We start from the raw sequence: 25,906 nt of genomic DNA on the forward strand, positions 1-25,906 counted from the left end.
AATCAGAGAAGATGATGTCACGGAGGCTTTGAGGTTTCCAAAGTGGGCATTTAGGAGAGAAAGGGGCAGAGTCTTATCCTGAGTAAGGGCTAATAAGGATGGAAGGAGACAGATCTAGGATTGGCAAATGTGGCTCTGACCCTGATCAAGGAAGTTGTAGGTAGAACTAGGAATCAGAGATAATTCAGAATGCTGTTTTACATACCTTTGTATTCTATTGTACTTTAAAAAGAGTACTTTGTACTCTTTGTACTCTAGTCAGAATGGCCTTTGGAAAATGAAGCTTGGACTGGGTCTCTTACTTGCCCTGAAGTAGGGATGAATATTTGGAAAGTATTCTTTAATACAGAATGCTGACTTTTTTTGGTAGAAAAGAGTTGGAAACAAAGTTGACGCCTCTCAGACAGTGGTGAAACAGACTGTGCAGTACATGAATGTAATGGAATATAGATGTTATAAGAAATAATGAATACAAAGAAGTCAGAGAAGCTTAGGAAGATGTAGAAGAACTGATGCAGAATAAAGTAAGTAAAACAGTGAGTACAGTATACACAATGACCATAAAAATGCAAATGGAAAGAACAGTTACCACCCCACTGTCCCCCAAACTCATTCAGAACCTTGACCTTAGACTCAGGCATGCTGCTACTTGGCTTTGTGAGAACTGAGAAGACCAGAGGTAGTTTCAATAACAATTTAATTTTTAAAAATTTCAAATTTTATTTTTGTTATTACTTTTCATTTTCCTAACACCTCCATTTCCCAGCATACCCTTCCCCCTCTTCTCCCCAGAGAAACATCCTTTGTAACAAAGATTAAAAAAGAAAGACAAAAAAGCAGTTGAACAAAACCAACTAATACATCAACCACGTCTGAAAGTATATGCAGTGTTCTTTACCCCTAGTCACCTACTTTTGCAAAGAAAGGAGGAGGGTGCAGTTTCTCATCTTTTCTTTTCTGGGACCAAGGTTGGTTATGATAAGTTTATAGCATTCAGTTTAATTTTGTTTTATTTTTCTATTTCTATTATTGTCATTGTTCACATTATTTTCTTGGTTCTGCCTACTTTACTCTTATCAGTTATATATGTCTTTGCTTCATCTCTGAATTCATGGTATTTATTTGTACCACAGTCTCTTTAGCTGTTTCCTATATGCAGGGTATTTATTAGTTGAGGGATTGGTCTTCATTATAGTCACACCTATCCCTATCTTCTTAGCACTCCCCAACTCCACTGCCCTGCTCTGTCCCCTGTGAAGGCTTCCATCTTCCATTCTGAGCCTGATGTGGTCCCTTAGGGTACTTAGAACCCAATTATCACCTGAGCATTCAACAATCTCCGGTGCCATTCTGAAATTATCCCCCTCCCACTTGAACATACCTACCTCCCGATCATGTCATGGCTGGCAGGTTCTGCATTTGGGGGCAGTAACTGCTAAGCAAGAGCCCCACTCCCACCTTTTCATTTCATGTGGGACACAGTGAATCTCACATGTTTAGGTAGGTTGTGATCTGCATCTCAACTCTTGTTACATTATCTTTCCTTCTAATCTGATCCTTCTTCTGAATTTCCCTCTTTCTGTCAAGGACAACACCATCCTTCCAGTCACCCAAGTCTGCAACCTTAGTACCATCCACACAGCTGCCAGATCTTGGCTTTTCTATCTTCATGTGTCTGACATCTCCCCCCTTTTCTCCATTCACACAAGGGACCCCACTCAAGTTCATGCCCTCATCACCTCTCACCTGGCTTATTGTGATAGCTTCCTAATTGGTCTCCTTGCTTTAAGGGTCCTCCCACTCCAATCTAGCCTCCACATAACTGTCAAAGTGATTTCCTAAAGCACATACCCTATTGTCCTTGCTACTCACTGAACTCTTGGACCTCCCTGTTAATTTTAGGATCAATTATTAGCTCATTTTCATCTCATTCTCTTTTCCTTTTTCTTTTCATGTAAGAAGCATAACATGCAAAATTATTAGTAAAGTAATACATACAAATTAATGAATACATATTGGGGTTGCAAACTTAAACATCTTTCAGTGATGGGGTGCTTTATAAAAACGGTATGAAACCCACTTCCACAAGAGATGATGCCCAAATGGAGCCTTGAAGGAGTGAGGAAGCAGAACGTTATGGAGAGGGATGAGCCTGTTCAGATAAGTGGGTTCCCCAAAAGCTGCTGGAGAGGAGGAATGAGTTTTCCCTGGGGGAGAAAGATGCTGCCTTTAGAGAAGTTCAAAACCCAGGGCTTTGATGTAGAGGAGAAAGGGATGAGAGCTGCATTCCTGTCCCTCCCCCTTGCCTTGGAGCTCTGTAGCTAAACCCTGAGTCCCCATGAAAGCCTGGCAGAGGAAGGAGCTCAGCTAACTGATTCGGATCAGCCTTATCGCCAGTGCCCACATGTTCTCCTCATTTTACCGATGAACTTCCAGAGTCTTAACCTGGGGTCCCAGACTTGTATTCTTCTAAAAAGCATTTTGATAACAGTGTTGTGGTTCAGTTGTTTCAGTCACTTCCTACTCTTCTGTGATCACATTAGGGGTTTTCTTGGCAAAAATACTGGAGTTACAGTAACAGCAATGTTGTGCAATGACTGACTTTGATAGACTTCTCAGCAATGGGAGGCTCTAAGACAACTCCAAGGGTCGTGATGGAAAATGCTAATCCCATCCAGAGAAGGAACGGTGGAATCTGAATGCAGACTGAAGCATGCTATTTTCTCTCATTTTTGGTTGTTGTGTCTTCCTGCTCGTGGTTTCTTCCATTGGTTCTAATTCTTCTTTACAACACGACTAATGTGAAAATGTGTTTATTATGAATGTACGTAAAGAGCCTATATCAGTGCTGTTTTGGGAGGGGGAGAAAATTTAGTACTCAAAATCTTATGGAAATGAATGTTGAAAACTAAAAATGAATTAATTAATTTTAAAAAGAAAAAATACTGGAGTAGTTTGTCATTTCCTTTTCCAGCTTATTTTACAGATGAGGGAAACTGGGCTCACACAGCTAGGCTGCATTCAGACTCATGAAGATGAGTCTTCCTGACTCCAGGCCCAGCACTCTATTCCCTGTGATACCTAGCAGCCTTTTTGATTACCATATTTCAATATAATTAATTGGTCTTATTTGTAATGCTATGTATTTTATGCATTAAATATGTGATTCTGGGAGAGGGTCCAGAGGTTTCTTCACAGGGCTCTATGACACAAAAGAAGGTTAAGGACCTGGAGGTAGAGACTGAAATGGAACTGGAGAATCCCAGGTTTGGCAGGGATGTTGAAGGCCATCGAGACCAAGCTGTCCCTAAACAGGAACAGTGCCCAAATGACTCACTTGACTTCACTTTATCTCTTACTTTCTTACTTTGTTTTTCTCCTTTTGTCAGACATATGCTCAAAGAGCTGCCTACCTCCCAAGGTAGGCATCATTCCACTTGGAGCTATTCTCATTACTTTGTTCAACAATCTTGGAATTATGATTTTCAGGTGAGGGGGAAGTAGAGCAGTGTAGTGTATTAAAAGCTCTACTTTTACAGGAGTCAGAGCACTTGAGTTTAAGTCCTGCCTGCCATACTCCATATTGGGCAAGTCATTGGAACCTCCCTGGGCCTCAGTTTCCTCAACTATAAAATGAGGGGATTGAACTAGGTAGCATCAGAGGTCCCTTCTAGCTGGAGGTATATGAGTAAACGTTTACTACTTATTTGGGCAGCTAGGTGGCACCATAGTACGTAGAGCACCAAGCCTGGAGTCAGGAAGACCTGAGTTCAAATGCAACTTCAGACACTTACTATCTGTGTGACCCTAGGCAAGTCACTTCACTCTGTTAGCCTCAGTTTACTCATCTGCCAAATGAGCTTCAGAAGGAAATGGTAAACCACTCTAGTATCTTTGCTGAGAAAACACCAAACGGGGGTTTATGTATTAAATACATGATTCTGAGACAGGGTCCTCCATAGGATTCTGGGACACAAAAGGAGATTAAGAACTGAAACATGACTGACCAATAACACTAGTATAGCCTTGGATAAGTCCCAGCCCCTCTGGACCTTTGACCCTCCTGTAATGTGGGATTGGCCTCCATGGCTTCTGAAGCACTTTTGGGCTCCAGATCTAGGATCCTAGGGAATTGGATCCTTACCAAAGGCATTTGCCAGTGACAGAGAGGAAGAGGAATTCTTTATGGATAGTAGGGTACTCCAGAGACCCTCTTTGTTGGTGATATCATGTTGATTGTATCCAGCCATAGAATAGGAGGGAAGCAGAGCGATGGGATACAGAGAGGGCTGGAATTGGAGTCACAAGACCTAGGACCTCCCACACCCTGTCTGTGGGACCTTCTCTGGGCTTCCCTTTCCTTATCCATTAAAATGCCAGGGTCAGATCAGATGGCCAGTCATCAAACATATACTATGTTTGTTCCTCTGTACCAAGCAGTATGCCAGGTGTCAGGGATAAAAAGACAAAAATAAAACCATCCCTACCCTAATGGCGCAGATCACATGCACATATACAGCCACATAAACAACATTTATGGTGCAGACACCAAGTCCTCGGGGGAAGGGAAAGTACTCGCACCTACAGGAGTCCAGAAGGGCCTCATGCAGAATGGAGATACTTGAGTTGAGTCTTGAAGAAAATCAGAGATTCCAAAAAGTAGAAATTAGGAAGGAAGAAATCTAAACATGGCAGACAGCCAGTGGCAAGGCATGGAAATTAAGTGGAGCACATTGTGTATGAAGAATGGTAGGAAAGAAGGAGTGAAAGAAGGGAACAAGCATCTATTAAGCACCTACTATATGCAGCCAGGTACTGCTAAGCACTTTATTAATGTTATTTGATGTTCACAACAAACCTGGGAGGTAGGTTCTTTTATTCCCATTTTACAACTGAGGAAACTGAGACAAAATGACTTTTTCAGGGCCACACAACTAGGAGGTGTGTGAGGCTGGATTTGAACTTGTCTTCTTTTCTCCAGGCTCAGAGCTCAACTCATTGTATCCCTTCGCATCTCTAGGATGGCCTCTAGGAAGGCCAGCACGACTAGAGTAGAATGTGTAGAGTGGTGTCATGTGTGATAAGCCTGGTAAGGCAGGATGGGGTGGGGCTGGGAAGAACTCTAAATGTCAAACAAAGGAGTTTATATTTGATCCTAGATAAGAAGTCTCTAAAGTGTACTGAGTAAAGGAGTAGATGACCTAGCTATATCTCCATGTCAGGAAAATCACTTTGGCAACTATATGAAGGATAGAAAACTTGAGAGAAATCTGGAATTTATTTCAGTAGGCCAGGTCAAAGCTGAGAAGGATGTGAACTGGAATGGAGGCTGTCTTTGAGGACACAGAGAGATGGAGATGGAAAGGATGAGATGTGGTAGCTGATTGGATGTAGGGGGACAGAAAGTGAAGGATAGAGAATGACATCAAGGTGGTAAACATGGATGCTGGAAAGATGGTGGTGCCTGGACTGAAATAAAGATGTCCAAAGGAGGGGTAGGTTTGGGGAGGGGGCAGATAATGAGTTTTGTATTGGTCCAGTTGAGTTTGAGATACCTACAGGACACCTAGTTTAAATGACCAGGAGACAGATGGTTATATGCAACTGGAATGAAAGAGTAACAGAGAGACAGAGAGAGTGAGGCAGAGACAGGGGTGGAGAGAGAAGGGGAAGACAGAGACAGAGAGAGAGACAAAGAGACAAAGGCAGAGAGAGTGACAGAGAGACAGTGATGGAGAGACAGGGAGACAGTGACATAGAGAGGGGGGGGAGATAGAAAGAGAGGGAGGGATTGAGTGATATAGACACAGACAGAGGGAGAGACAGAGTGACAGGAACAGACAGAGTGACAGAGACAGACAGACAGACTAAAGCTGTATATCTAGACCTGGGAGTCATCTGTATAGAAATGCTTACTGGCCCCATAGAAGCTGATGATGCCACCATGTGAGATAGTACAAAGTGAGAAGGAAAGAGGGCCAAGGACAGAGCCATGGTGTACATCCACCATTAGGGAGTATGGCATAACTGGAGATCCAGCACTGTAGACCAAGGAGTGTCCAGGAGGAGAGAGGAGCAGCAGTGTCAAATGCTGCTGAGAATCGAGAACCCTGAGAATTGAGAAAAGGCCATGAAAGGGAACATTGATAGCTCTGAGCCTAGGGTGGGTTCAGTTGAGTGATGAGGTCAGAATTCAGATTGTAGAGGGTTTAGAAGTCAAGGAGGGGAGAATTGGAGGCAATAAGTATAGACAGGCTTTTCAAAAAATTTGGCTGAGTAGGAAGAGAATTACTTCTAGGTCTAAGGCAATTCAGAATGGCAGGATCTTGTGAGAGTTTTTAAGGTGAGAGACTTGAGCATGTTTGTCAGCAGCAGTGGAAGGAATCAGGAGTTAGAGATTGAAGATTGGGGGTGGGGAAGGTGATAGTGGGGACAATCTGCTGGAGAGAAGCTGGGGAGGATAGGATTCAGGATGTCACCTCCTCATCAGAGTTTGGAGTGAAGGAAGAGATAGTGGGAGATGGTGTCATTGGACTGTGAGATGAGAATGGAAGCTCATGAAAAATGGCCTTGATTTTCTCAGCAGAGTATATGGCAAAGTTCTCAGCTGAGAAGGTGGGAGGAGGGCCCTGGTGTGGGGCCTGAGGTGAGAAGAGATTTGGAGCAGTTGATGTGTTGAGTGGGACAGAAAATCAATTAGGGAAAAATAAAAGGCTTGCTTTTTCAGATGAGTGGTTAATGAGCTGGGCACAGAATTAAACCAGAGGAAAGGAATAGGCTGGACTGCATTTAGGAAATCACCCAATGATTGTAGCACTCCCAAGCACCTCCATCTTTCTAACACCATCATTAGTCTGGCAGTGCTCTATGATTGTGAGTCATGAAACATCTTGATCTCACAAGTTATTTTTTGGACCCAAAGGGCAATAGAGAGACTCATGATAGGCATAGCTATTACCTCTCTGGGAGGGATAGCTAATACACAAAGATATCAGTAAAGCTTTTAGAAGGAAACTGGGCACAGTATTCCAGATGCTTCCAGTCTGCCCAGAGCAGAGTATAGTGGGGCTAGCACTTCCCTCATTCGCAGGATGATAAGATCATTGGTCTAAACCTTAAAGGCCATCTACTCCAACCTCCCCCATTTTACAGATGAGGAAACTGAGGCCCAAGGAATGAAAATGACAGGTAGTGACCTAGGTAGTAAGCATCAAAGTGGGGATTTGAACCCAGAGACTCAGTTTCTAGATCCAGTGTTCTTTCCACTGTACAATGTCATACTTATGTTTAAAATACATTCTTGCCCTAACTAGCTTTTGGGTTTTTGAGTTATACTGTTGATTTCCATTGAGTTAGCAGTCCTCAAAGCCTAGAGGTCTTTTTTATGTGAATTTTTGGCTATTTACATCCCTCCCATCTTGTATTTGCATAGCTGATATTTTAAACCTAAGTTTAGAAATTTGTATTTATCTCTATTAAAATTTTACTTTATTAGAGTTAGCCCATTGCTGTAGGCTGTTGAGATTTTTTTGGCTCCTGGTTCTCTCTCCCAGTGTGTTGGCATTCCCTTTCAGCTTTCTTTATCCAGAAATTTTGACTAGCATCCCTTTGTCTAAATCTTTCATAAAAATGTTAAACTTAAAAAAAAATCAAATTATGTTCAGATCCTATGAACAAAGACCAAGGCTGAGAACAATAAATGACACCCAGCCCTCATAGGTTGACACCATGCAGAGGTGGCATCCAAGGTTATCATTTATTTATTTAGTCTTCTGCTCACAGAAGAGATGGAGCTAGTAGTGAGGTGGTCTAACTAGGCTTCCCCTGGAGGTGTGGTTGAAAAGTCTTCAGGGCAGTGGTCTCCAACCTGCAAGCTAAGGGGCCCTTGGAATTAGTGTCAGGGGGTCCATAATGAAGCGAGCATTGTCATTTTGATCTACATTCAGACAAGCTGTAGGCAGGACAAATTGGAAATAATCAGCAGAGACTAGGCATTAAATTAAGAGGCTTAATAAAAAAGGCTTCCCTTAGAAGGTGGAGTTTTAACTTGGACTTGAAGGAAGCCAGGAGGTGGAGAGGAGGAGGGAGAACATTCCAGGCATGGAGGACAGACAGAGAAAATGCCCCACATTGAGAGATGGAGTGGCTTGTTCAAGGACCAATGAGGACTTGAACTCAGGCTTATGTTTAATTCATCACTGCAGGGTCTACAGTCATTTGAAAAATAGTGGATTTGCTTTTGTATAGGTTTGTATTTGTGTATTAACTCCATGGCCCTACAGGGGTCCCTATCACAAAGGGTGAAAAATCACTACTTCACTGGAAGAAAGGTCCCATGTGTTTCAAAATTTTCATAGTCGTACTTTTTGTAAAGACAAAGAAGCAGAAATCACTACTAGGTGACCACTGTGGAATGGCTAGATAAATTGAGGTGCTGACAAATATAATGAAATATTACCATTCAGAGAAGTATGGGAAGATGTATATGAACTGATACAGAATGAAGTACACAGAACCAAGAGGAAATGACTCCAACAATGTAAATGGAAAAACAAAAACAACCCCATGTGAAAATGAATACTACATCATCATCATGACCAAGCTGGGCCCTGGAGAAGAGCTGAGAAGATTCATTTTTCTCCCTTTTTTGCAGAGGTGCAGGACTATGGTTTGGGAACATGACATCCACTGTCAGCCTCGGTTTTGGTGAATTGCTTTTTTTCTTCGTTACAAGGGATGATGATTTGTGGATGGGAAAGGTGGGAGAGATGTATTCAGAGATAAAGGTGATATAAAAACAAAGCATGCCAATGAAACCAAGGAAAAAGAAAACCACTGTTGTAGAGCCATTTATCATTCCCAAACCATCTGTTCTGTGGCTTTTGTCAGTTAAGTGATTTGTTACATGGCTAGTAAGGGTCTGAGGCAGGATCTGAAATACTTGAACCCGTGAGAGTTGATGAGTTTAGGAAGGGGCAGAGTGTAGACAGAGGGGAGAAGAGGGTCCAGGACAGCTCTGCAGGACACTTCTGTCTGCTGATTCAGTAACAAATCGAGTTCAGTCCTCCTGCTTCTTATAAGCAATGAAGTCCCTTTGGAATATGGCTAATATTGAGGCTAACCATCAAGGTTTTGAGCTATTACTATTCAGAAACTCAAAGTTTTAAGCTAGAAGAAACCTCAGAGGCTAACCTCCTCATTTTACAGAATGGGAGACTGAGGCTCTGGGATCCTAAATTTAGAGCTGGAAGAGACCCCAGAGGTCATCTGGTTCAACCCTCACATTTTACAGATGAGGTCAGGAAAGCTTGATAAAATGACATGCTCTGGGTTACTTACACCAGTAGTGTCAAATTCAAACAGGACACAGATTGACTCAGGAAACCACAAATTCACATTATCTATATTGTCATGCCTCTTTGTTTAATAAGGGGTTTCATGCAGCATGTTTGACACATTGGACAGACTCATCCTTGACTCATCCCTAGTGGAATCCAGGTCCAGGGTAGACCAAGCTGTGTGCCCTGTATGTTTTTATCCAGGTGAAATTGCAAGTGAATGTCAAGGATTTTCCTTGAAGAAAAAGAAAGAGAAAAGACTGTCACAAGAGGGCGGCATGCAGCCTGCTAAGTGTGGGTGGTTCTGGTGGGTGTTAGCAGATAGGATGATAGTCAGCAAGGTGTTATTGCTCCATTTCCCCGTGTTTAAATAATGGTGTCTCACACACACACACACACACACACACACACACACAATTTCAGCACCTTAGGTCTTTTTCTCTTCTTCTGTTTTTAAAAATGAAAATTAGCGGGGGGGGGGGCAGAGCCAAGATGGCGGAGTAGAAAGATGCACATACACATAGCTCCGAACCCACAACCCATAGAACGGCTACAGGGAAGTAACTCACGGCGAATTCTGCACCCAGAGGCCACGGAATATTGGAGCGAGGGAGATTTCTGTTCTGGAGAGACCTGCAAACCTCTCGCGGGGAGTCCTTTGCGCTGCGGACTGGGTGCCGGGACTGGGAGCTGAGTGCAGCCCTGCCGCGGCTGCGGCACTGAGAGGAAAAGATCCGAGCGGGCTTCAGGGACGGGATCTCCAGCAGCCACGTGGGTCCCTCCACCCACAGAGGGACCTGCAAACCTCTCGCAAAAGGTCTGTCGCGCTGCAGACGCGGAGCCCAGCCCAGACCTGCTGCGGCCACGGCCACGGCACCGAGAGATACAGATCCGAGCAGGCTTCAGGGACGGGATCTCCAGCAGCCGCACAAGTCCCTCCACCCACAGGTGATGGGGTCGGTGAGAGAGTCTCTTTGGCGGGTCGAGAGGGGAGTGGGGTGCCCCCATAATTCAGGCCCCCCCGGGAGGTAGAAGCTGAGAGGCGGCTGCAGACAGGGGCTCCCCAAGGGGGCAGGAGCCTGGATCCATTGTGGAAGGTCTGTGCATAAACCCCCTGAGGGAACTGAGCCTGAGAGGCAGCCCTGCCCCCACCTGAGCACCTGAACTTAATCTCACACTGAATAGCAGCCCTGCCCCCGCCAAAAGCCCTAAGGCTGGAAGCAGCATTTCAATCTCAGACCCCAAACGCTGCCTGGGAGGATCAGGAGGTGAGGTGGGTGTGAGGAGAATATTCAGAGGTCAAGTCACTGGCTGGGAAAATGCCCAGAAAAGGGAAAAGAAATAAGACTATAGAAGGCTACTTTCTTGGAGAACAGGCATTTCCTCCCTTCCTTTCTGATGAGGAAGAACAATGCTTACCATCAGGCAAAGACACAGAAATCAAGGCTTCTGTGTCCCAGCCCACCCAATGGGCTCAGGCCATGGAAGAGCTCAAAAAGAATTTTGAAAATCAAGTTAGAGAGGTAGAGGAAAAGCTGGGAAGAGAAATGAGAGACATGAAGTCAAAGCATGAACAGCAGATCAGCTCCCTGCTAAAGGAGACCCAAAAAAATGTTGAAGAAATTAACACCTTGAAAACTAGCCTAACTCAATTGGCAAAAGAGGTTCAAAAAGCCAATGAGGAGAAGAATGCTTTCAAAAGCAGAATTAGCCAAATGGAAAAGGAGATTCAAAAGCTCACTGAAGAAAATAGTTCTTTCAAAATTAGAATGGCACAGATGGAGGCTAATGACTTTATGCAAAACCAAGAAATCACAGAACAAAGACAGAAGAATGGAAAAATGGAAGATAATGTGAAATATCTCATTGGAAAAACAACAGACCTGGAAAATAGATCCAGGAGAGACAATTTAAAAATTATCGGACTGCCTGAAAGCCATGATCAAAAGAAGAGCCTAGACATCATCTTTCATGAAATTATCAAGGAAAACTGCCGTGAGATTCTAGAACCAGACGGCAAAATAAATATTCAAGGAATCCACAGAACACCACCTGAAAGAGATCCAAAAAGAGAAACTCCTAGGAACATTGTGGCCAAATTCCAGAGTTCCCAGGTCAAGGAGAAAATATTGCAGGCAGCTAGAAAGAAACAATTCAAGTATTGTGGAAATACAATCAGGATAACACAAGATCTAGCAGCCTCTACATTAAGGGATTGAAGGGCATGGAATAGGATATTCCAGAAGTCAAAGGAACTAGGACTAAAACCAAGAATCACCTACCCAGCAAAACTGAGTATAATACTTCAGGGGAAAAAATTGATCTTTCAATGAAATAGAGGATTTTCAAGTATTCTTGATGAAAAGACCAGAGCTGAAAAGAAAATTTGACTTTCAAACACAAGAATGAAGAGAAGCATGAAAAGGTGAACAGCAAAGAGAAGTCATAAGGGACTTACTAAAGTTGAACTGTTTACATTCCTACATGGAAAGACAATATTTGTAACTCTTGAAACATTTCAGTATCTGGGTACTGGGTGGGATTACACACACACACACATGCACACACGCACACATACATAGAGACAGAGTGCACAGAGTGAATTGAAGAGGATGGGATCATATCTTAAAAAAAAAAATGAAATCAAACAGTGAGAGAGAAATATATTGGGAGGAGAAAGGGAGAAATTGAATGGGGCAAATTATCTCTCATAAAAGAGGCAAGCAAAAGACTCATTAGTGGAGGGATAAAGAGGGGAGGTGAGAGAAAAACATGAAGTCTACTCTCATCACATTCTACTAAAGGAAAGAATAAAATGCACGCTCATTTTGGTAGGAAAACCTATCTCACAATACAGGAAAGTGGGGGATAAGGGGACAAGCAGGGTGGGGGGGATGATAGAAGGGAGGGCATGGGGAGGAGAGTGCAATTTGAGGTCGACACTCATGGGGAGGGATAGGATCAAAAGAGAATAGAAGTAATGGGGGACAGGATAGGATGGAGGGTAATATAGTTAGTCCTATACAACACAACTATTATGGAAGTCATTTGCAGAACTACACAGATTTGGCCTATATTGAATTGCTTGCCTTCCAAAGGGAAGGGGTGGAGAGGGAGGGAGGTAAAGAAGTTGGAACTCAAAGTGTTAGGATCAACTGTCGAGTAATGTTCTTGCCACTAGGAAATAAGAAATACAGATAAAGGGGTATAGAAAGCTATCTGGCCCTACAGGACAAAAGAGAAGACGGAGACAAGGGCAGAGAGGGATGATAGAAGAGAGAGCAGATTGGTCATAGGGGCAATTAGAATGCTTGGTGTTTGGGGGGGGAAGGGGATAAAAGGGGAGAAAATTTGTAACCCAAAATTTTGTGAAAATGAATGTTAAAAGTTAAATAAATAAATTTAATTTAAAAAAATGAAAATTATCACCTATTCTTTCTTTAACTGAAGCTAGGAGTGGCAGTCAGTTATCCCAAAGGTTGGTAGATTCTCCATCATCACCCCCACTTTTTCCTGATATTCCTCTGGATTTCCTCCCAACTACTGGAGTCTGTCGGTTCCTTCTTCTCTGTTATAGGTTTATTGTTTTAGAGATGCAAGGGATTTAAGAGGCCATCTAGTCCAATCTATTTAACAAAAGAGGAAACGGAGACTGGAGGCATTTGTGACTTACTCAAGGTCATACATCTGAACTCCAGAGCTGGAAAGGGTTTCAGAAACCATCTCTCTAGATCTGCTAAGAGATGGTTGGTGAGTCGTCGAGAACCAAAGATTTGAACCGTCAGGTCCTCTGACTGAATCTAGCAGCCTTTCCAGTCAGAAAATACTAGCTTCTTTGGGGCAGGGACTGTTTCATTTTTGCCTGAGCTGCATTAAATATTTATTAAGCACCCCACTCATGCCAGATTCTGCTAAACTCTGGGATGGAAACAAAGCCTAAAGCCTGGTCCTGCCCTCAGGGAGCTCCCAGCCTAAAGCCACAGCTGTTTATGAACAAGATTCTCTTCGGAAGTGCTTGTTGATTGATTGGCCGAGAGGGGCCTAGGGCTGAGTGGCCTTTTTCAGCTTAGCATTCTTCCTATTGGCTATCATTCGGCCTCTCCCATTGGAGAGAAACCTTCTTCAGACATGGCTCCTTAGTCTGGACCCCTCTACCTTGTTTGCTAACTAGCTAAGTGCCGGAGGGACTAGCCAGCACTCGGTCCGCTGTTGGGTGCTTGCTAGGGCATGGGGCAAGTGGGGAAGTGGGGATTCTGTTAGTTGAAGATGAGGGGTGGTGGGTGATGAATGCAGGTATTTTTGGCGGCACTTCTACAGCTTGACCACCAGGTGGTACCTGGGAGCTCCTCCAGACTGCATCAGGGGCCCAGGGATCCAGGACTGCGGCTGGAACTTGCTTTGGAGGTCTGGTCCTTAAAGTGACACTGCCACTCTCTGGCCAACTTAAATAAGCAAGGGAAAAAGGAAGAATGTGAGGGAGCAAGGCCGCTGGCTTCCTTGCTGCCCTCTTCTGTGATGACAGGCCACCCAGACCCGAAGCCTCAACCCCCACTGCCATTCCTTCTGTTGAGGCCCTTTGGGGCCGGGGCCAGCCTGGGCTGGTGGCGTCACAGCTCCGAGAGCTCTAAGCTGGGATGTCACTCTGCAGGACGCTGGCTGAAGGAAGCCGAGGGTAGGGCCAGCCCCGCAGGAAGCCAGGCACGTGCTTGGATCACGACTGAACGCGGGTCACTGTTTGCAGATGGTTGCCTGCCTTCCCATACCAACTGGCTGCTCGTTCACCTGCTCTGCTTAGAGCCTCTGAACTTTCTCCCGGTTGTGTGGAGTACCTTTGGCCCCGGTCATACTCTCTCTTCTTGAAGAGGCAGGATGAGGACTTTGTGGTAAGTAAGCCCGAAGGGGATCATGGCACAGCGCAGTGGGGTGCAGCTCTGACAGAGTCTTAGGTTTGCAAACAGCCCATTAAGGTGTTTAAACTATAAATGTTCTGAATGAATCCATTAAGGACTTAAGATCTCAGTTTAGAGTAGAAGGGACCTTGGAGGGCATTTGGTCCAGCATTTTTACTTTGAAGAGAAGGAAACTGGGGTTGAGAGAGAAATGACTTGTCCAAGGTCATACAAGTAATAAGAAACAGAGCCAGGATTTAGAGCCCGCTCATGGGATTGTGGATATAGCCATCCAGTCCAACTCCCTTGTTTTACAAAAGAGGAAACTGAGGCTCTGAGAGATGAGTGGCAGTAATAGGCTTAGAAGGCAAGAGACTGTATTATACAGTCATATAGCCAAGCCAGGCCCTCTAACCCACTTACCATGTCCTCCACAATTCCCTATGGAAAGAGAACCCAGCCTTTGGGAGGGTACCATGGGAAGGGAGTCTCAGTGGTTGGCTGGACTATCAGGTCCTGGGCTAGGAGGGTCTTGTCTTTCCTGGTGACAAGGGGCTAATTGCAGTGCCACTTTACATCCTGCCTATGCCATAGAGCCTTCTGATGATTCAGGCTGACTCACAACTTTGTTCTGAGAAGTGAATAATTGGAGAATGGTTTGTGTTTATCTTTGGTGCCTCCATCTCCCAAGAAATAGCAAAGAGGAAAAGAGGAAGGAAGGAGGGAAAGGGGCAAATGAAGAACACCGAAGCCCATTCTTTATCAGGTTTGGGGCAGAGCTTGGGGTGGCAGTGGGGTGATGTGTAAACGTAGCCAACAGGGAGGAGAAGAAAGAAGCACTCCACCCCACCAGACCGCTGTGACTAATCCTCCTTCAGCTGTGGGATGGCCCCAGGAGTGCTGGAAATGGACCCCTGACCCTCAATTCCTGCCAAATCATCTATGCCCTGATGGCACCTCGTGTCCTGTCCTGATCCACATCCCCCCACCAAGCTCCTTCCCTATTTGTGGCCGATTTAGTGAAGGGCCAATCCAGAGGCTGTTGCTGTGTCTGCTTTCATCCCAGCAGTACCGCCCAGTGACAGTGGGAAGTCGGCTGGCCTCCCCAGCTCCAAGGCTTTTCTCTCTCCCTCCCTCTCTCCTTCCCTCTCCCTCTCTCTCTCTTTCTCTTCCCCCCTCCCTCCTCTCTCTTTCTCTCTCCCTCCTTCCTCTCTCTCTTCTATTCTCTCATTCTCTCCCTCCCTTCCTCCTTCCCTCTCTCCCTCCTCCTCTCTCTGTCTGTCTCTGTCTCTGTCTCTCTGTCTCTCTGTCTCTCTCTCTTTCTCTCTTTCTCTCTCTGAAGCTGACAGGGAGTTAATTACAGGTCTGTGAAAGGAAGCATGACTCCTTCTTACTTCATAGATCCTAGATTGAGAGCTGCAAGACACCTCAGAAGCTGTCCAACCCCCACCCATTCTAGAGGAAACAGATCTACAGAGAATAAGTATCTCATAGGATCACTACCAGAAAGCTGGGAGGGACCTCTGAGGCCATCTAGTCTAACCCTGTCATTTTACAGAGGAGGAATCTGAGGCCCAGGGAATTGAAATAATTTATGGGATTATAGGTCCAGAACTGGAAAAATAAACAAGTCAGAATTTAGTTGTCCAGAAGCAAGGCAGGAGGCAGTGTGACTCAGTGAAAAAAGCACTAGCTCTGATATCAGACGATTTATGTATCACATGTGTGATCTTGGGCAAATCACTTAAAGATCTTTGGGCCTGAGTTTCCTCATCCATAAAACATTCTATCATTCAGTTATTAGGCACTTATTCTTATGTGCCAGAGATACTAGGACCACTGCCTTATTTTACAGATGAGGAAAGTGAGATTCAGGGAAGTAAAGTGATTTATAGGATCATAGATTTGGGGATGGGAAGGGATCTCAAAAGCCATTTAGTGTAATCCTTTACAGATGAGAAGACTGAGGCACATAGAGGTGATCCTAATGTCATTTAAAATCTCCCAGCCTCAGTTTCCTCATATATATAATAAGGGGAAATTGGACTCTACCTTTGTTTTTTTTTTCTGGTTCTAAATCTATGATGAAGAGAATAGGTTAAAAAAAGCTGTCCTAGTGACATTCTAGCCACTGACCACCCCATCCCATCCCACACCTTCCCTTGACCTCTTTGGTAATCACACTGACTTCTGATGGGAGGCGCTGCCCCCGACATTCCAAAACCAAACTGTTCACATATGAAAGGAACAGTACCTGATGTTCTCTTCCAGGGAACAATTCTAAGTGGACAGTTTGGATGCAGAAAGGGGAAGTAAGTACTTTACACTTGAACCCAAATGTACAATATCAGGCTTTCTGAGCTATAGCCGAGGCTGGTCAAGAGCAGCCAGGATAGAAGAATATCCACAACTGGGCCATAAACTGGAAATGAAGCTCAGCTTCAGGAAGGGGTGGTGGTTCAGGATAAAATAAATGGAAGGTGTTGCCCCAGTAGAGATGGTTGAATGACCTCCAGAGTCCATAGAAATGAAGTCAGGAGAACAACATCTACATTAACAGCAGTATTGTTAAGACTAGCAGCTTTCACAGACTTAGGAACTCTGATCAACACAATGATCAACCACAGTTCCAAAGGATTCTGACACTCTCTCTCTCTCTCTCTCTCTTTCTCTCTCTCTCTTTCTCTCTCTCTCTCTCTCTCTCTCTCTCTCTCTCTCTCTCTCTCTCTCTCTCTCTCTCTTCCTCTCTCTCCCCCTCCCCTTCCCTTCCTCCCTCTCCCTCTCCCCCCTTCTTCCATTCCCTCTACTCTTTGTGCCTCTCCCCTTGCTTCTTCATATAATTGCATATATATGTGTATATACATATATGTATGTGTATATATCTATATCTATATGAAATGTCTCAAAGGTCTCAAAAAAAAGGTCTGAAAGGCAGATATCTATGTATCTAGATCTAAATACATAGATATATAGAAAGAGATAGATAATCTGCCCTCTGAGTGTATCAACTCTCTGTCTCAAGGTGGATAGCAGGTTTCAAAGATATGTAAACATATTTTTATATACATATGTATGTATGCATACATACATACACACATATGGGGGGGAGAATGCTGATTTGAAAATAAAAGAAAATGTAATTTAAAAAAAGAAAGGTTTCAAGGGCAGTGGGCATCCAACCAGATGGCAGGTATGGGCTGCGCCAAGTCGTAGCCATTAGGCCTTGGGCAGTGCAGTTTCTTAGCCAATGTTTTCTGAATTGCATTAAATTGACCCAGGGATCTGAGGACAGAGAGGAGAGTGCACAGAGCAGAAAGCAAGGCAGCCTGTGTGTGAATGCTCCACTGCTGCTCTAACATGTTGGAGGTGGTGTTGGAGCCAGTTCATGCTCCCTGAGTTTGTAGATGAGAATATCTTTAACTCCTCCTCCAGGGACAGAAGATCAGATCTGAACCAAGTTCTTTGGGCACTGAGGCTCTGTACTGTTACATATTGATAACCTGTGACTTAGAGCTGGAAAGGATCAAGCCTGACTCCCTCATTTTACAGATAAGGAAACTGAGGCCCACAGAGAGGAGAAAAGACTTGTCACAAAGATAGTGTTAGGGATAAGATCAAACCCAGGTCCTCTGACTTCTAGTACAGTCCTTTTTCTATTCTACCACATTTCTTCTCATATCCTAGCTATGCTATGAGCAGCACCTCATTTATTAAGCACCATAAAATGAGGGGGTCAGACCAGGTGGCCCCAGAGATATATATATGACTCTGTGGAGGTAAGCTTTGTGAATATGGGCATCAGGGTTCTTCCTTCTTCTGACTTCTAGGACTGAAGGGCCCATAGACATGATCAGTGCAGATGCTTCCTTCAGGACCTAGATTATCCTACTCACTTTGCCAAGGTCCCGGGCTTGGCTTGCTAGCTTAAGTTCCAAGCAAGCTGGGGCTAAGGCTTCTCCTTGAAGGAGTGAGCCTTGAAGGACAATATCTGTCTGGAAGGGACCTCAGAGGCCACTGAATCTAACCCCATTGGATTTTCCCCCATTTTTAAAAAATAAGTTGTATTGCTATCTTTGGAGGGGTGGCAAAACAGCTTGGTGGTGCACTGGATAGAGTGCTGGGCCTAGGGTCAGGAAGGACTATGTTCAAATCCAGTTTCAGATACTGGGCAAGTCAGTTAACCCTGTTTGCCTCAGTTTCCTCATTTGTAAAACTGAGTTGGAGAAGGAACTGGCAAACTTTGCCAGTATTTTTGTCAAGAAAACCTCAAATGGAGTCATGAGGAGTTGGACACAACAAAAAACAACTGAACAACAGGATGTCTTTTCTCTCACCAGAATTTCCCCTCATGTCCCTACCCTTTTCTTTTTTCCTCCCAGACAAACTAATAATGTTTTTAAAGACTAAAAATGAAAAAAGAAATAAAATCAGCAAAACTTATTAATATATCATGAAGGTCTGAAAAATATGTGTAATGTAATACACTAGGGGACTTCTTACCTGTGCAAAGGGTCAGGCTAGGGTAGGAGTGTCTTTTCATATCTCTTCTTTGGAGCCATGTTTATTCTTTATAATTTTGCATCATTCTTAATAACAATTTTGTAACAATTTTTGATGGCGTGTTTCTTCCTTTTTACATTGTTGTAATCATGAATATTCTTTTCTCGACTCTGCTTGCTTCACTCTCCATAAGTTCATGTAGTTCTTTACAGGTTTCTCTGTATTGACTATATCTGTCATTTCTTGCAACATAGTAATATTCCATTACATTCATATACCACAGTTTGTTTAGCCATTGCAAGTTGAGTATTTATTTTGTTTCCAATTCTTTGTTATCATGAAAAGTAAATATTTTTGGCATATATAGGGACTTTTTTTTGTTATCAATGTCTTTCCTTGAGGTATATTCTTAGGAGTGGGATCTCTGAGCATGGATATTTCAGTCACCTTATTTGCATGATTCTAAATTTCTTTCCAAAATGTTTGTACTGATTCACAACTCCACCCACAATGTACTAGTGTGCCTAGCTTATCACAGCCTAACATTGACTGTTTCCATCTTTGCCAACTTGTCAGGCATGAGATGAAATCTTAACTTCATTATTTTTTTTTCAGATGAGGAGATTGAGACCCAGAGAAGTTTAGTGACCCAAGGTCACACAGGTTGTCAGAAACAGAGCTGGATTTAAATTCAGATCCTCTCACTCCAGAACCATTCTTCCTACCCTAAGATGCTGCCTCCCCAATTTCACACCTTATAAAAGAAGGAGGAGGCATAGTGGAAAGGGTGAGTCTGGAGTTAAAGGACCCCAGGTCAGCTCCGAGCCTCTTACTACCAGTATGACCTTTGGAAATCACTTAACTTTGGGTCTCAGTTTCCTCTTTGTAAAGTGGGATGGGGGGCAAGGAGAGAATAGAATAGATAATCAGTGATCCCAGATGATACAGGATCAGGACAGAAGGATCATAGAGAAAGCTACTCTTTGCTCTAAGTGAATAAATGCTTATTCATTCATAGGACCCCAAAAAGATGATGGTCTAGTTGTCTACACCAACTGCTGTTCACTGCCCCCTTTCTGGCTTTTTTTGTTTGTTTCTCCCTGTTCTCCCCGTAGAGTTTTGAAGTAGGAGGTTTATATCAATGGCAGGGGGTGGACAGGAAGAGATTGAGAAAATGAACAAATTGTCAGCCCCAATGAGAGGAACTGTAGCATTTTATCTTGAAAACTACCAGAGAAGGAAATGTACAAGTAGGTTCCACATCATGCATGCAAATGTGTGTGGCTCTGAGATGGATAAATTTGTGGCCTCTCTCATTGTTCCAAGCTCTTGGACATGGCCCTTGGGAGAAACTTCAGGACACAGAAAACATGGGCAAAGGTTGCCTTGTCTCTCTGAATAAGCTAGCCTTGTCTCTGGCTTGGTGACTGTGGAGGAATGGCAAAGCAGGGGAGGACACTCTTAAGAGTACTGGATTGGGGGGGGGTGTATGGAAAACCCAGATTCAAATCCTGCTTCTTCTACTTGCTACCTGTTTGACCTTGTACATCTCAGGGTCCTCCTCTGTAAAGTGAGGAAGATGACTTCCAGGGGCCCTAATAGTTCTAAATCTATACTCCTATGAGGGATGATAGATGAGGCTGGGCTCATGTTGTCGGTGTAGAGGAAATTGTACTGGATTTGGAGTTGGAAGACATGAGTTCAAATGCAGCTCTCCTACTTGCTGTAGGCAACCTTGGGCAAGTCACTCTCCCATCTCTGGACCTCGGGTTTCCCCCTAGTAAATGAGATGATTGTCCTAGATAATCTCTCAGACCTTCCTTTCTGTTCCAAATCCATGCTCCTAGATTTGCCTTTTTCCTGGGGGTGGGGGAGATGGAGAAGATGTGTGCATTGACTTTCAGGGGCTCTGCTTTGGGGGCAAGTATAAAGGAGAGAGGCTTCACTCCCATCCCCTTCTACTCCTCCCCCCTCTTCCGTGGGTGTCTCCCTCCTTTCCTCACTCTGTCTCCTCTAGGAGACTGTTTGGTCCCTTTCCCATAGTGGCTCTATTTCTGGAGCTGCTCCTAGGAGATGCACTTCCCCCTTCCTGCCAACACTCCAGGTGCCGTTGGAGGGATTTTTTTGGTGTCTGTCTTCATCTTCTCTGCAAGCCAGGATTGAGTTGGATCGGGGCAAAAGAGCAGGGCTGGAGAATTGACTACAACCTGGAGACTTAGGAGAGAGGGCAGGATGGAGAGCTGAGTGGAGCCCTGGGAGGGCTCTGTGAGTCACCCTCTGGTTAAAAACAACAAAAAAGGGTTCAGTTTAGCTTTCCCACATCTCTAGCTGGATTCGATCTACAAGCTCACAGCTCCAAAGAGCATGGCCGGCCCCTGTGGCCATGAGGGAAGCTCCAGGGCCATTTAGTTCCGACAATAATCTGGGTGGACAGGGGGCTTTTCAGACTAAAAACAAGGCCCAATTACCAGCATTTGTGGGTCCATTTCTTTAAAAAAAATTTTTAATTGTGATCTTAACAATTACCAACAAACACAAACATTTTAAGATACAAAGAACAGGGAAGAATCATATAAAAAACTGTGAATGTCCATTACTAGTTTTGTGTGTGTGTGTGTGTGTGTGTGTGTGTGTGTGTGTTTCAAAAAATGTATACCAGAGGGCATTTCTCTTCTTAAGACTATTAGTCTTTATTTGACACACAGATCTAGCCAAGAATGCTGCATCTCCTTATTGACAAATAACTTCCTTTCTTCCCTCTTTTTCCACTTTTAATAAGCTAGCATTAAGTACCTACTATGTGTCAGGCTCTATGTTAGGTACTGGGGATGCCTCCTTCAAGGACCTGTTGGCTCTCTACCAAATAAATGAACTATGATTATGGAGAGGAGAGGAAGGAGGTGAAGAGAAGACAAATTGAAACAATAAAGTGTCTGACTTGGAGAATTTGGATCAGATTTGATCTTTGTGTTCCATCTCTCAATCAATCAATAAGCATTTATTAAATGCCTGCTGTGTGCCAGGGATTGTCCTAGCCAATAGGGATAAAAAACAAAAGTGCCCTGAGGAGTTTATAATCTAGAAAGGGAGACAACATAGGTAAATGGCAGCTAGATGACTCAGTGGAGTCAAGAAGACCTGAGTTCAAATTCTGCCTACACTTAGCTGTGTGAACCTGGCCAAGTCACTTAATCTCTGTTTGCATTAATCCTCTGGAGAAGGAAATGGCACTCCACTCCAGCATCTTTGACAAGGAAAACCTCACACATAGTATTGGTATGCTATGGTTTTTTCACAAAGAGTAGGGGATGACTCAACAATATATAGGAGCCACAGGCAAAAAGGAAGTGATTCCTGCCCTACATTCAACTAGAGGTAGAGAGATAGAATCTGGGGTGGGGGGATCTTGATTGGGTGGAAAGAACATTGGAATGGAGAAAGGGGAAGGGATTATGTGCCAGGCACTGTGCTAAGTGCCTCTCAATTATTTCACTTGACATTCTATTATTAACCCCATTTTACAGTTGAGAAATCCGAGGCAGGCTGAGGCAAAGTGACTTGCCCAGGGTCACACAGTTTTTCAGCATCTGGAGGTGGATTTGAACTCATCCTAACAACCTGGATCCTAGTTCAGGTTGTACCTCACTTCGGAACTTCTTCTCTCTGAGCCTGAGTTTTCCCTTCTGTAAAATGGGGTAAATGATATCTGCCCTACCTACCTTACAGGGTTGTTGAGAGGATCAGATGAGTAAACTTTGCAAATATTAAGCTATTAAATAATACTAACCAATATTATTACTGTCTTTTGTTAATGTGTCCCAAGGTGCTAAGCTTGGTACCTGGTATACTGTAGGTGCTTAATAAATGCTTGCTGATTGGATAATTGGGTGCAAGGGGAAGCTATAGAATAAGCTTTTTTTTTTCTTTAAAGATTTAAGCCTGAGCTATGATTTCTTTGGGTTAGGGAAGAAATTCTCTCTGCCACTCCAGACTGGCAATTTCTCTGCAGCAATTTATTGTTTTAAAGAGCTGTCTGGGGGCATTGAGAATTGAAACGACTTAGGGTCACACTCAGGCAGGACTTGAACCCAGGTCTTCCTGGGCTGTGAAGCCAATTCTCTCTCCCCTCTCTGTGAGGGGAGCCAGGAGGATCTTTTAGGGCCATTTCTATACCCTCTAGATTGGCAGCTGACACCTCCTTCCTCCACCCCCAGAAAGGGTAGGGTTGGAAGTACTGCAGACTTGCCCTCTTGGGGTACAGTGTCCTGTGTGTCAACCACCCCGACTTCTTCTTAGTTCCTTGGAGGAAAACTGGACCTGGCTCATTGTCTTGATCTGTAGGACTGATGCAGACAGAACTCTCCTTCTGTTCCTCCTCCTAAATCTGAGAACGAACCCTGTATAGAGGCGGGGGAGGGCCCATCAGCTGATACCAACTCCCCTGGAGGCTAAGCTGGGACATCCTGGGATGGCAGGTATCCATCTGGCTGGAATGCAGGGAGCTCCTGGTCACCACCTGAGCCTTGAGCAAGTCCTTTAAGGTCCCCGGCCTCAGTTTCCTTCTCTCTAAAATGAGGGGGTTGGCTAGACGGTCTCTGCGGTTTCTCCAGCTCTAGATCTAGGAATCAGCTCGTTTTCTTGAACCTCACTTTCCTCTTCTGTAAAATGAGAGGTTTGGTTGGGACGGAGTCCGCCACGCCTTCCGGCTCCAGATCTGGGATACTGTGACAATCCACGTACTCCCGCACAGACGCTGTCATCCGCCCCACATTTCGCCCTCTCACCACCTCCTCTGCAGGGTTTCCGAATTAAGACTTTTTTTTTCTTTTTGGTGCACCCGGTTTAGGTTGGGGGAGACTGAGGCCCCGCTGCGGCTGCAGCTCTCTCTCTGCAGCGGGAGGCGCCTCCCCCTAAACCTCTCCTCGCCCCCCAGCTCGGCAGTTAGCAGACGGCTGGCGGCGTCCCCCAGGCCCTCCAGCTGCGGAGGCGCACCCCCCAGCCCTCCTCCCCTTGGCCTCCCCTCCCTCCCTCCACGGACTGGGGGCGGGGCGAACCTCACTGGGATTGGCCGCCGGCTGCCGTCCCCCACCAGAGCGCGGCGCGGCCCCCGGGAAGTTGCCCGTCCCCAGGCCAGCGGCAGTGCGCAGCGCGGCGCGTCTATTCACGGAAGCCGCAGCTGGGGCTCGGGGCAGCAGCAGGCGCGGCAGGCACTGCGCCGATCGGGCGCGCTCGGGGCTTGCGCGGGCACCTCGGGGCCGCCCAGCCTGCCTCCGCGGCGCTCCTCCCTGCTACCTGTTTGCCGGCCTCTCCCGATCCCCTGGCGGCAACTTCAGCTTCCTCGGCGGCTGTCCCTCCCTCCTCCCTCCTTTGTTGTGCAATGAGGGTCGGGTTTCCGATCTGACGGAGCCGAGCGAGCGCAGCGGGGCATGGAGCCGCTCAGCCACCGGGGCCTGCCGCGCCTCTCCTGGATCGACACCCTCTACAGCAGTACGTGCTTGCGCCGGCTGGGGAGGGGGAGGGAGGTCAAGGCCACGACCACGAACCCCCGCCGGGAGCGCGATAGGGGCTAGAGGGCGAGCCTGGCGTGGGGGAGAAACAGGGGGCCGGGGCTTGGGTGAGAGTGGGCTCCGACTGGTGGGAGAGCAGGTAGTCCGCTGCCCCCTTTTCCCTACCTGTTGTGTAAGCAAACCCAGGGAAGGACGGAAGATGGGGGGCTCTGATTGGGGTGACATGGCCCCTCCGGGCCTCGGTACCTGCACCTGGCGGCACCTGCTCCTTATGCTCCCAGCCACTGCTGCTGTCCCTTTTCCCCTTGGTCTCCCCTCCCGTGCTCGTTGTGCTCCTCCATCTCTGTATCCTGGGGGTGGAAGTTGGGGGGATGTGTGAAAGGGAGTTATAGACGTGAGAGGTTGGGCTGTTGTGCTATCTTGGGGAGCAACTAGGGTTACAGTACTGAAAATCCCCAGAGCTCTAATCATCCCTTACCAGCCCCTTCTCTCTCCTCCATCCCTCGCCCTCCCCAAAATTCTATTTCATGCATCTACTACACCCACTCTCTTCAAAATAGTCAGCTAGGATCATGTGACTATAGGCCTGAGGACTTGGTGGTCAGGTAGTGTTCCCACTGGGTATTGCTTTGGAATTGGGATGTTTATAGCCCCACCTATCCTTTTTACCAAGATGGGGGGGGCACTGAGTTCTCAGTATTTCAGACACATCTCCTCCCCATTCTCCGTGAGGTTGTGCTCTCTGCCCCTATCTCTATCACGTACCTTAAACCAGATGGGGAGATGGAGACCAGGAATTCAAAGCCACCTGGGGAAGGGAGCAGTAGGGGAGCAGCTCCCATCTGATTCGACTTCACAGTGATGCCCCCCTCCCAAATCCTGCCCACACATATGCTTCCTGTCTATTGTTGAGGGCAGAGATGGCATCATCATGGGCTGTCTCCTGGGGTTGGGGGAAGCAGCTCTTTTGAATGGTTTGGTCATGGACCTTGGGGTCCATGGACCATCTCAGGGGGTCTGTGAACTTGACTGGGAAACAAAAATGACATTTTTGTTTTCACTTACTATTAATGGAAATTTAGCATTTCTTTTAGCTGTTTAAAAGCATTATTCTGAGAAGAGGGCTATAGACTTCACTAGTCTGCTGAAGGGGTCTATAATACAAAAAGAGGTTATGAGTCCCTTGGCTGGGTTGTAGAAGGATGGGGATAAGGGGAAAGAATCTGGACAGGGGAGAAGGGCTCAAACTCCCTAAGGTCAGCAACATTATTCCTGTGTGGGAGTAAGTGAGCTTTTAAAGGTCTTTGATTTCTCTTCCCTGATTCCCTGCAGTGTCTAAGACATACATCCTGACCTCTGCATCCCCTTGGGCTCCTGTTTTTCAGCTTTCCTGCCTCCTCTGCTTTCCTCCTCCTCCCACTCTTACTCCTTGATGTCTCATTCTGATTCATTTTCTCTACATCAAAGGAGCAAAGCAGGGTCCCCAGGGTGGTCGTCCTCTGCCAAACCTTCTACTCCATCTGCTTTGGCCTTCCCTCCCTGGTAGTGGCCAGTACCACAATACCATGGGATGAAGGTCAGATCCTGCAGCCAGATGGATGTGTATTTACACACATATCTGTTCAGGGCCCTGCAACTGGTCAGCTCCAGACCCTACAGGCAGGGAAAGGAC

At 45.5% G+C, this 25,906-nt stretch overlaps 1 protein-coding gene across 5 annotated transcripts in view; it reads left to right on the plus strand.

Annotated features, from left to right (window-relative positions):
- ABR (ABR activator of RhoGEF and GTPase) overlaps positions 1–25,906 on the plus strand; it is a 289,390-nt gene that overhangs the window by 43,072 nt on the left and 220,412 nt on the right. The window contains exon 1 of one of the 5 annotated variants that reach the window (XM_072639883.1): positions 13,693–14,221. The exons of 3 other annotated variants lie outside the window; for them this stretch is intronic. Coding sequence is in view for 1 of the 2 variants with exons in the window: in XM_072639881.1 (XP_072495982.1) it covers positions 24,154–24,214 (61 nt within the window). In the remaining variant the exon portion in view is untranslated. Of the gene's footprint in view, positions 1–13,692; positions 14,222–24,030; positions 24,215–25,906 lie in introns of those variants that run through there. One more of the 5 variants, XM_072639881.1, reaches the window with a different exon arrangement.

The sequence above is a fragment of the Notamacropus eugenii genome, chromosome 2 (genome assembly GCF_028372415.1).
Source record: "Notamacropus eugenii isolate mMacEug1 chromosome 2, mMacEug1.pri_v2, whole genome shotgun sequence".
NCBI classification, from domain to species: Eukaryota; Metazoa; Chordata; class Mammalia; order Diprotodontia; family Macropodidae; genus Notamacropus; species Notamacropus eugenii.